The sequence below is a fragment of the Chelonoidis abingdonii genome, chromosome 11, assembly GCF_003597395.2.
Source record: "Chelonoidis abingdonii isolate Lonesome George chromosome 11, CheloAbing_2.0, whole genome shotgun sequence".
NCBI lineage: Eukaryota > Metazoa > Chordata > Testudines > Testudinidae > Chelonoidis > Chelonoidis abingdonii.
Window position 1 is genome coordinate 45213571 of NC_133779.1, and position 11471 is coordinate 45225041.

An 11471-nucleotide genomic window follows, 5' to 3' on the forward strand; every position below is an offset into this window, starting at 1 on the left:
GGTCTCCATTTACAAAGTGCATTGACTCTAGTGGGGGTGAAGAGAGCTGGGGTGATGATCATTACACAACAGCAGTGAGTGTGTGTATGGAGGAATGTAGCTAGATAGATGGAGGGTATGGGGCTAGCTAGCTAGCTAGCTTGGATGGATAGCTAGATAGATGGGGCATGTACGAGGATGGATAGTTAGATGGGGCAGAGGGGCTAGATAGGTTAATTTAGACAGATGCTGGGTGTGTCGGGCTGGAGGGATAGACAGAGGGGAGTTTGGGGGTACTGGCTAGCTAGGTGATGGGCTGGAGGGATAGACAGGTGGGGGGACAGATAGCTGCTGGGTGTGTCGAGCTGGAGGGATAGACAGGGGAGTTTGGGGGTAGCTGGCTAGCTAGGTGATGGGCTGGAGGGATAGAAAGGTGGGGGGACAGATAGCTGCTGGGTGTGTCGAGCTGGAGGGATAGACAGAGGGGAGTTTGGGGGTAGCTGGCTAGCTAGGTGATGGGCTGGAGGGATAGATAGGTGGGGGGACAGATAGCTGCTGGGTGTGTCGAGCTGGAGGGATAGACAGAGGGGAGTTTGGGGGTAGCTGGCTAGCTAGGTGATGGGCTGGAGGGATAGATAGGTGGGGGGACAGATAGCTGCTGGGTGTGTCGAGCTGGAGGGATAGACAGGCGCGTGGGGAGGGGGATAAATGAGATCACAGTAGGTGAGGATGAGGGGAGGGCACCAACACCAGTGCTGGTAAGTTGCTGGGTGATGGCTGACCTGCAGGACAAGCTGGCAGACCCAGGCACACGGCTGGGCCCATTAGCAAACGCTGCGCTGCCAGCCCCAGGCACTGCCCTTTTAAGCAACTCGCAGGCGGGCGGAGGAGGTTGGACGTTGACCCGCCTAAGGTGGGGCTGCAGGCAGCTCTGTGCAGCCAGTGCGAAGAAAAGTGCTTTGTCCCAGGAGCTGGTTTGGCAGCAGGATGCAGCTGGGCTTGGCATGATCCTGCCCAGGGCCTGATCATCCTCTCACCCCACCAGGCTGGTGTAAATCAGGAGCCAATGTGGGGCAAGCGGAGGGGCTGGATCAGACCTGGGCAGTGGTACTGGGGCAGCCACCTAAAACCAGGGCATACTTTGTATCAAGGCTTCCAGGGCTGAGCCTTGGCACCTCTGGGGCTGGCAATTTGTAGCCCCAGCGCCTCTTTCGTTCCAAATGACGCTCTCCCTATGACCTCCTCATGGCTGGACAAGCCTGGATCTCAGGGGGTTACTGATGGGGAACAAGGCACAGCAAAGAACAGGCTCCCCCTACCCCCAATCTCACTCTGCCCCCACCGTTACTGCTTCTTTTCCTTTGGCCGGGAGCTGTCATCCAGGGCCAGCACGCTGCCCTCTAGCAGGGGGCAAGCAGAGCTGAGATGCAGGGTGTTGCTGGAAGGTGTTATGGGGCCATCAGCTGCTGGCTTTGCTAACCAGCTGTCTGGGGCTCTCAGAGCCACACAGAGGTTTTTAGGGCTCAGGGGCAAAATCTGCAGCTGAAGCCCCTCGCCACCCTGCCAAGAAAGTGACCCCTGAGGGAAGGCCCCAGCATTGGGGTGTGGTTAGGGGAGCCCCACATGCCCCCTGCAGCAGCAGCTTCTGCTCCAGGCATCGTGACCTGATATGGAGGGTCGCAGCACGGCTCAGGATTGGCCCAGTCATAGGATGGCCAGGTCAAACGTGGGTGGTGCTGCGACCCCCCCCATGCCAGATCGCAATGGCGCTCGGTTTCGGGGCCTGAGGCCAACTGTCCTGTTCCCCCCGTGGGTGTCCCTGTCCCTGCAGCCTGTGTTTCCCCACTGATTTTCTCCAGAATCACCTGGGTTTGTCCAGTGAAGACTAGAGCTTTCCCTAAAAAAACCCAAACTAGTAGGAGAACACTTCAGCCTCTCTGGCCACTCAGTCACGACCTAAAGGTGGCAATTTAGCAACAGAAAAGCTTCAAAAACAGACTCCAATGAGAAAATGAACTTGAAATTAATATGCAAATTAGATGCAACCAGTTTAGGCTTGAATAGAGACTGGGAATGGCTGAGCCATTGCACACATTGCAGCTATTTCCCCCCCGTGTTAAGTATCCTTACACCTTCTTGTCAACTGTCTGAAATGGGCCATCTTGATTATCACTACAAAAGTGTTTTCTCTTAATTAATTAGTATCTTAGAGTTGGTTGGGCAACTCCCACCTTTTCATGTTCTCTGCATGTATATATATCACCTCACTATATGTTCCTTTCTATGCATCTGATGAAGTGAGCTGTAGCCCATGGAAGCTTATGCTTCAATAAATGTGTTAGTCTCTAAGGTGCCACAAGGACTCCTGTTCTTGTAGAGCCTTACCTGATGTTGTGGAACAGGTTGGCTGCAGCTCTGAGAAGTTATCCTGGGGCAGGGTGACCAGAGCATGGGAGTGGGCCATGCCTGCAAGGAGTTGGCATTGGCAGCTGTTGCTTGTAACACGGGTTAGCTGGCAAGGGCTGAGAGCTCCAACTGGGATGTAAATGTGTTAGCAGTGCACCTTCTGCCTGGGCCTCATCCGCACTGGCGGTGGCGTAGAGAGTTCAGGCTCCGGTGCAAAGCTGGCTGCCTGCCCTGCAGTGGGTGTCTGCACCCAGAGGTGAAAGACTCTGGCAGGGCAGAGGAGCGGGACCCTATGCCTGGCTTGGGCGCCCCAAGAGCTCTGTGGGGCACAGATCCCCCCGCCAGGCCTCCCTCACCCCCACGCGGCTCTTTGTCGGGGCGTGCGGGGTGCAGACCCCCCATGTACCGCGAGGAGTGTGCGGGGTCACTACCCCTAGTGTAAAAGCAGCAAAGAATCCTGTGGCACCTTATAGACTAACAGACGTTGTGGAGCGTGAGCTTTCGTGGGTGAATCCCCATTTCGCCAGACGCAGGTCCTATTCACCCACGAAAGCTCACGCTCCACAACGTCTGTTAGTCTATAAGGTGCCACAGGAGTCTCTGCTGCTTTTACAGATCCAGACTAACAGGGCTCCCCCTCTGACACTTTATCCCTAGTGCAGACAGGGCCCTGCAGCCTGGCCGGCGCTGCCGCGGCGCTGGGGGGCAGGGGGAGGGCTCTGGAGCTCCGTGCTTTTCATTGGCTGCTGTGCGATGCCACTCGCTGGTCCTCCGCGTTCCCATTGGCGGAAAGCGCTTCCCCGGCCACGCCCTTTCCGAACGCTCAGCCATAGCCCGCGCCCGGCCCGGAGACAAAGTAGCGAAGGGCCCGAGGTGAGTCCGGGCGGGGGGAGCCGCCGGGGTCCAGGCCCGAGACCCCCGCCACCTCCAGCGAGTAGCCCCGTCCCCGCGCCTGGGGCGGCAGGTCAGCCCCCCCGCGCCCCCTTCAGCCCCCGCCGCCAGTCACCCCCCTCCAACCCCTCCTCTCAGACGCACAACGCTCCCCGTCAGGCCCCTCCAACCCCTCCCTCTCAGCCTTCCCCGCCCCCCGCAGTCAGGCCTCAACGCGCCCTCCAACCCTCTTCCAGCCCCCCCGCACCCCCAACGCCCCGCAGCAGCCCCCCCTCCAACCCCCCTTCAGCCCTCTCCCCCCCCGCCCCCACTTCGCAGTCAGGTCCTCCCAACGCCGCCCCCTCCAACCCCCCCTTCAGCCCCTCCACCCCGCACCCCCAACCGCCCCCCCGCAGTCAGCGCCCCCCTCCAACCCTCTCCTTCAGCCCTCCAACGCCCCCACCCGCCAGTCAGCCTCCCCGTCCAACCCCCTCCCTTCAGGCCCTCTCCCTCAACCGGCCCCCGAGTCAGGCCCCCCCTCCCAACCGCCGCTCCTCCAGCCCCCTCCCTTTCAAGCCCCGCAACCCCCGGCACCGCCGCACACCGCCCCCCCCCGCAGGGTCACAGCCCCCCTCCAAAACCCCTCCCTTCAGCCACCTTTTCCCCACCCGGCCCCCGCGCAGTCAGGCACACCAACTCAACCCGCCCCTCCCCTTCAAGCCCCTCTCCCCACCCGCGGCCACCCCCCACAACCGCCTCTCCCCCCTGCGAGTCAGGCCCACCTCCAAACCGCCCCTCCCTTCAGCCCCCTCTCCCGCAACCCACCCCTTCCCCGCCAGTCAGGCCCCCCCTTCCAGGCTCCCCCCAGCGGAGTATGCTCCCGTCCCCTCGCCTGAGGTCGGCAGGTCAGGTGCCCACCTCCAACCGGCCCCTCCCTTCAGCCTGGCCTCCCCTCCCCATACGAGCCCCCCCTCCAACCGCACCCCCTCCCTGCAGTCAGGCCCCCCCTTCCAGCTTCTCCCCTAGGCCAGGCCCCACCTCCAAGCCCTCTCTCCCTCCCATCCAGCCCAGTTCCTCCCCATTCCAGCCCTCCCCCGCCCAGCGAGTAGTCCCCGTTCCCTGCTACCTGGGGTGGCAGGTCAGCCCCTCCCCTCCAACCGCCTCCCCCCCGCAGTCCAGGACCGCCCCTTCCATTCTTTCTCCTTAGCAGGGGGGCCCCCCCCCTTTCAGCCGCCCGCCCCCAGCCTCTCTCTCACCCCACCCAAGCCCCCCCTCCAACTGTCCTCCCTCTAGCTGCCCCCTCCCCGCAGTCAGGTCCCCCCTTCCAACCTCTCCCTAGCTGGGCCCCCCCTTCCAGCCTCCCCCCAGCGAGTAGCCCTGTTCCAGTGCCTGGGGTGGCAGGTCAGGTCCCCCCTTCTAGCCGGCCCCCCCCTCCAGCTGCCCACTGCACCCCAGGGCCAGAGCCTGTAGGACCCCCCAGGCCCACATTCCCCCACCCCTACTTGCTCTCTAGCTGGAGCTGGCTTGGTTTTCTGCCTTGGGGGGGAGGAGATGCCCTCCCCCCCCCCCCAAGTCTGTGTTTGTGCTCCTGGCCCAGGGATGCTAAAAACCTGCCCCTATCCTGGCCTTGGGGGGCTCCTGAGCGGCTGATCACATCAGTCATGATAACTAGGCCATTGCTGGTACTGAAGAGGGCTGGGAGGTGGCGCTGCTGTGGGGTCAGGGCTGGGGTGTACTCTGGGAGCCGGGAAGGCCTGATGCCCTGTGTGTTTGGGCAGCTACCTTTCTGTGCCTCAGTTTCTCCATGAAATGGGCTAACACTGCTTAAGTGTGGTGCCCTCCCAAGGCACATGTGACGGTAGTTAAGGCCAGCCAAGGATTGGGTCCCGCTCCTGTGGGGATGGGCACAGCAGAGCTCTTGCGAGGAGGTGATGTGGGCGACGCTACGGAGAACCCCAAAGTGCTGTTCATGGCGCGACCCGGGTGGCAGCTCTTGCCAGAGCATGCTGTGAGGAAGAGCGAACATTTCCCCAAGCGGAGACAGGGCCCTGCCTTTCCTATCCTGTCCGGATGTTTTGGAGTTGCTGCCCCTCTCTCGGGGTGGCCATATCCCGGTCGTTAGGAAGTACCAGCCTCTGCCCTGCAGACCCGCTTATAAATACTCCCAAGGGAACTTTGATCTTAAGACCATTGGTTGTCTGTGGGTGGGAGAGGGTTCAAAACTCCCAGCATTGTTGCCTGACAACTTGGGAGAACTCAGAACCAGCGCTGGCTCTGAACCCCGGACAACTTGCCCAAAGCTGCTGTTTGGCAGCTCAGGACACTTGGGGCAAACCCGGGTGGGCATATGGGCTTCCTTTCCTGGGTACGTGAAGTCCGGTAATTCCCAGCTAGCTTGAGGGCAGGCTGGGATCCCAGCCCTTGGGTCAGGGCATGAGTCCTTAAATCTCCTTTTTCTGGTTCTTTCCCAGATAAGGGGCCAGGTTCCCCGGTGCGACCCCACAGGAGTTAGCAGGGTCGCGCCAGGAGGAATGCAGCCTGTATTCCTCAGCTTCGGCCAGCCCTGCCTTGGGGCCAGGGGGTTAAGGCACATTGGTCTCCCCCAGGGCAGCCTCACCCATGAGGAATGTGCTGGGAACATGGCATGAGTCACATGCTGTTAACCAGAGGTCAGAAGTGCCTGGGAGTTAGATTTGCTAGGAGATTGGGGGGTGGGGGGAGGAGTGTTTTAAGTTCATCCATTCCTGGCCTGGCAGGGGAGGAACTCAGACTGGCTGGTTAATTATTCCTGCTCTGAGGGGGATCATTCCTAGATGGCCTTTTCTGGGGCAGCACCTGACCAAAGGGGCTGGTGCCCTGTCTTGTGTTGGGGAACCGCCCTCTTCCCCCAGCCAGGAACCCCATCCAGCCGCCCAGCACTGCTCCCCTGAGCCCTGTGGCACATGCGGGGTCATCCTGGAGCAGCTGTTCTGGGGCTCGGGTTAAACCTGTAACTGAACCAGGGTGTCAGAGTCCGGATGTCTCAGCCTGGCCCCCGATGCCAGCGAGATTCAGAACCCCTGGAGCACGGGGTGCGTTGGTCCCCCAGCTAACTAGCCCCTGTGGCATCGGGGGAGGGGGGGTGGCTGGCCAGCCACGGTCGGGTCTGCTGATGTCTGTTTTGCGTTCACAGGGCAGACGTCACTTGCGGAGCACGTTCTCTCCCGTTGCTTTCGGAGGCAGGCCAAGACTCCTGCTAGCTGAGCTTCTCAGCTCCCGCACTGTGGACAGGCCGTGCGCCTCCCAAGGGGAACACAGGGAGCAGGAGAGGCCTTTCCAGCCGCTCCGGGGCCATGGCTGAGTGGCCAGGGCCCAGGGCCGACACTGACCAGATGATCTGGAGCCCTGGCTCCAGCATGGCTGCACTCCGGTCCCCCACGGGCTTGGAGGTGAAGCTGGGTTCCCTGGTGACGCTGCTGCTGCTGACCATCTTGTGCGGCCTGGCTCCACTCTGCGTCTTCCGGCCACATGGGAGTGGAACCGGTTCACTGGGTAAGGCCTGGCCTATGGGAGCGCCAGGCTCTGGGGCAGCTGCTGCTCAGCATGGCAAAGAGGTGGCCCTGACCCCGAGTTCCAAGTGTCTGGTGACTAAGCAGCCAGACCTAGGGTCTGGGGCAGCATGATCACCCCCAGGGAAGGGGGTGGGGTGGGGGCATGGCTGAGATCAGAGAGCTTCACCCAGGGTCAGTGGTGGAGGTAGGATCAAAGCCAGCGCCTTACCCACAGGACCAGGCTCCTGCTGGCTGTTCTGCCGCCGGGGGCTCTGCTTGCCCCTTCTTTGGCTCTGCTGCCCAGGAGGGAGGCTTGGGGGCGACGCCACTGGCAGGCAGAAGCATTGAGAACCTGCAGCATTTCACTGCCGCTGAGCCGGAGCCTGGGCGTCCTCGTGTCTAGTTGCACCTGGGGCCGGAGGGCAGAGAGATGGGGCTGGGGAAATGCTCTGGCATTCCAGGCCAGGGGCTCGGTTTGATGGGCTCCAGGCACCCCACTGTGTCTGTGTCCCCTGCCCCCCAAATGTCACTGGCAGGGTAGTGCTTGGGGCAGACTGTGCGTTCATAACTCGCCCCATGGCACATGGCTTTGCTACTCGCCCACAGGCATGATCGGACCCGAAGGGGTCCAATCTTGGAGCACAGCTCGCTGCCCGGGTGGCTGGCAAGACAAATTGGCACCTTGGCAGAGCAGCAGAGCCATGCGTCTCCCTGCCTGGGCGCATCATTCATGTCTTCGTCCCTGGCAGACACGCGCAGAAAGGTCCTGAGCCTGGTGAGCTGCTTTGCGGGTGGCGTGTTCCTGGCTACCTGCCTCCTCGATCTGGTCCCCGACTACCTGGCGAGCATCAACGAAGCACTGGTTGCCCTGAGAGTCACCGTAAGTGTGTGTGCTGCAGGAGGCCAGACAAGATGGGCACAATGCTCCCTTCTGGGCTGGAGTCTGTGTGTGTGTAACGGGAGCACCCAGAGGCCCTGGCCCAGACCCGGGGTCCCCATTGAGCCGGGCGCTGCCCCGATCCCTGGTGGGCTTTGTGGGAGACTTAGCTCCTGGGGTGGGGGCTGCACCCTCTGCTGCTGCATGCTCAGGTCTGGTTGGGGGCTGCCTGTGGAGAAGCCGTGGGGCTCTGGACACAGGCCTGGGGTGGGTGGTTTGTGGGGGGCCCTGGCGGGAAGCAGTGTGGCTCTGACTGGAGTGGGATTTTCAGGGCTATGGAATGGGGAGTGGCTGGGGGGCAGCGAGGACGCTCTGTGTGCTGAGATGCAGAGCTCCTGGCTGGGGCAGGGTGGGGAGGGGGCTCTGGGGCTGGCAGGGCTGCCTGTGGCCAGGACCTGTTGCTGTTTGCAAACTTGGTGTCCCTGCAATAGCTCGGGGGTGGTGGTGTTGCTGGGCCGGGCAGAGCCTGGCCTATCGGATGGCAGGGGCTTGTGGTGACTCACTGGAGCCGCTTGCCTCATTGAAGATCCTCCCCCGTTTCCATCCGGCCTTCCCACGCGGCTTCCTGGCAGCCGAGGCCCCAGCTTCTCAGCAGTGATGCGTTCTGCTCCAGCAGCACTTGGGGGAGGGGGGGGGCCAGCTCTGGGGCACCTGGCTCAGGGGTCTGCCGGGGACATGGCCCCCATAGGAGTGCGGGGGAAGCTGGGGGCTAGGTTGGGCAGAGGTCTGATTAAAATCCTAGCAATACCCCTCTGGCCCCAGGACCCTGCAAAGGGGAAAGCTGACTCCCCGCTCCCTGCTGGAGGCAGGCCCCTGGGCTCCAGCCATGCCCCTCACTGGTGGGGGGAGCTGCAGCATGCAGGTGGGGACAGCGCATTGTGCCCCCTGCGAGCGGTGGCACTGAACCCTCTGGAGCTGGAAATGGGGGGGCCCCCCTTCTCTGCCCCCTGCCCCCCATCTCCCGAGGGGCACGTCGCACGTGCAAGAAGGCTGCTGCGGGGGCGGGCAGGAGTTGAGGCCCTGGGGTGAGGGGACAGGGTGCCTGGGGACTTTTGGCACCAGCCCTGTGGGCCCGGGGAGGAAGGGGAGGTGCTGAGCTCCTCACTGACCTGCCTCTTCCCTCTGCAGCTCCAGTTCCCCCTGCAGGAGTTCATCCTGGCCATGGGCTTCTTCCTGGTGCTGGTGATGGAGCAGATTGTGCTGGCCTACAAAGACCAGTCTGGCTCCCTGGAGGAGACACGGGCTCTACTGGGGGCCTCGGCCCAGGACAGCACCGTCCAGGCCCAGCATTGGCAGGAGGGGCCCCTGCGCCCCGCCTGGGGCCCTGCCCAGGAGCGCCCCCACCTGCATGTTGACTTCAATGCGCACTCGGCCATCCGCTCCTTCATCCTGGTCTTCTCACTCTCGCTGCACTCCGTCTTCGAGGGGCTGGCTGTGGGGCTGCAGGAGGCCAGCGCCAAGGTGCTGGAGATCTGCCTGGCCCTGCTCATCCACAAATGTGTCATTGCCTTCAGCCTCTCGCTCAAGCTGCTGCAGGGCCGGCTGCGCCCCCGGGCCGTGGTTGGCTGCCTGCTGCTCTTCGCCCTCATGTCCCCGCTGGGGATCGGCCTGGGGGTGGCCCTGACGGAGACCTCAGGCGCCCTGCACCAGCTCTCCCGCAGCGTGCTAGAGGGCCTGGCCACCGGCACCTTCATCTACATCACCTTCCTGGAGATCCTGCCGCACGAGCTCAGCTCCTCCGAGCAGAGGATCCTCAAGGTCATCCTGCTCCTCGGCGGCTTCGCCCTGGTCACCAGCATCCTCTTCATCAAGATCTGAGCTGCCCATGCAGCAATGCGGCGGTTCCTGGCTGATCCAGCTGCCTTCTGGCCTGTGTCTGGGGCTTGGGAATCCCCTCCGCTGCAGCGCCATGGAGAAGCGATTCCCCAACCTCGGCCAAGGAGCAGCATGTCTGCCCTGTCAGCAGGAGTTCTGGCATTTGTGCCCCTGCCGCCGGCAGTGTGGGATGGATCCCAGGACTGGCTGGGCCTGGCCCTGCACTGGAGGAAGTGCTGGGGGTTCCTGCTCTGGTAGGGTGCTGGTAGGTCCCTCTGGGGACCCCCCCATGTGGGGCTGGAAACACTGCCTGCCTGCTGCCCAGGACCCATGGATTGATCCTTGCGCCCCCTGAATCCAAACCTGCCTGGGGCGCAGGGCAGCTTCTTCCACCCTGGAATGGCTCCTCCAGGACCCCAGCCTGGCCATGCATCAGAGGATGCTTCAGTATGAGTACTGCCCCGTAATCCTGCCACAAAGCCCTCGGGCACATGCTTGGCTAAGCTGGGGCCTGCAGGGGCACCGGGGGGCTGTGGGTAGCTTCGTTGCCCCCAGCTTCTCTGCAGGGGAGCATTCGCCCAGCTGGCAGCATTTCCCTCCCCATCCCTGGGAAGGCTGGGATGGCATGTTCCTCTAGTCAGAACCCTCAGCCCAGGAGAGTGCAGGGTGGCATGGGGCTGGCTGCCCGGCGGAGTCTTCCATGCTCCTGCTTTGCTTGGGCTGTTCCTGGGCTGGGTATTGGGTTGGGCCTGTGCCAGAGGAGCCCTGCAGTGCCAATGCCTCCTTCGACTCCCCTCCCGCTGCAGTTTTCAGCCAATTGGAGGGGAGTGTAGCCTAGTGGCTAGAGCACTGGCCTGTGACTCAGGAGCCCTGGAGTCTATTCCTGGCTGTGCTGCTGGGTGATCTTGGGCAAGTCACTTCATCCTCTGCCTCTCAGTTTCCCCATCTGTAACTTGGGGCCGTGATCCTGGCCTTGGTAAAGTGCGACGGCTGAGAAGAGCAGCTGGGAAGGATGAATTATTTTTTTTAAGGAATACAGAGTAAAGACTGAATCTGTGGCCTATTTTATACACACGGGGCCAGTGGCCCAGCTCAGGCAGCGAGAGCAGTGACGCGCCGGTTCACGCCCGCTGGAGGGTCCCAGCTCTTGTACCTGTGGTTGGGGGAGATGTCCCCAGCAGGAGGCCTGCTTGTACCAGTGTAAAAGTGCCTTAGAGCCATCCAGCGTGGTCCCCTTCCCGCACGGAGTCTTCCAGTGGAGCCATTTGTGTCGCCCTGGGCCGGGTCCAAGACCCCAAGGTGCCAGGAGGGATGCGGATACCGAACAAAGCTGGGCCTGCCTCAAAGAGCTTCTAGCATCTCAAGTGCTCCCAGCTGGTGTGCACAGACCTGGCGTCCTGGGCTACACGATCAAATGGCCTTAACCCATCCGGCTCGGCAAGGCCACAACACTATTTTTATAAACAGCCTCTTTCCAGCTGCCTGGGAGGTGGTAGAAAACCCAGGCCCAGCCGGTTTACCTACAGAGAGTCTATTTTACTAACTGCCTGTCTCTCCTTCCCGCCTCAGTGGCGGAAACGCAGCTGTTTGGTTAAAATACTGACAGAGAAACTTCTAGAATTGAAAAATAAAATGACTTTAATCTCTGTAGCTGCTGGGGTGCTGTGTTTTTTAACCCCTTCTCCCTGGGTCAGATCTCCAGGGAAGTGACGGTTCCTGTTTTTTAAAGAGCCATTTCTCTATGGGTGACGTGTTTCCCCCCCACCCTCCCCTTGAACCAGCAGCAGGCCTGGGGCTGTGTCTGCCCAGGGTGCACACACAGGCTTAGCTACGTGCACAGAAACGTGGGGCAGGCTACGTGGCTCTAACCAGCTGCCCAGGCCATGTCCATGTGGGTCCTGAAAGGGCCCTGGTGCACTCAGCCCAAAGCTGGA

At 61.9% G+C, this 11471-nt stretch overlaps 1 protein-coding gene across 1 annotated transcript; it reads left to right on the forward strand.

Annotated features, from left to right (window-relative positions):
• Positions 1–3176: 3176 nt before the first annotated feature.
• SLC39A1 (solute carrier family 39 member 1) lies at positions 3177–11187 on the forward strand. The gene is made up of 4 exons (XM_032793649.2): positions 3177–3258; positions 6428–6786; positions 7535–7665; positions 8851–11187. The coding sequence occupies exons 2-4, from the start codon at positions 6588–6590 to the stop codon at positions 9538–9540; spliced, it is 1020 nt and encodes a 339-aa protein (XP_032649540.1). The 5' UTR covers positions 3177–3258; positions 6428–6587; the 3' UTR covers positions 9541–11187.
• Positions 11188–11471: the final 284 nt, after the last annotated feature.

Coding starts and splice junctions, on each gene's coding strand:
- SLC39A1 (XM_032793649.2), top strand. CDS start 6,588: ATGGCTGAGTGGCCAGGGCCCAGGGCCGACACTGACCAGATGATCTGG. Junction 6,787..7,534: donor GAGTGGAACCGGTTCACTGG/GTAAGGCCTGGC, acceptor CGTCCCTGGCAG/ACACGCGCAGAAAGGTCCTG. Junction 7,666..8,850: donor TGGTTGCCCTGAGAGTCACC/GTAAGTGTGTGT, acceptor TTCCCTCTGCAG/CTCCAGTTCCCCCTGCAGGA.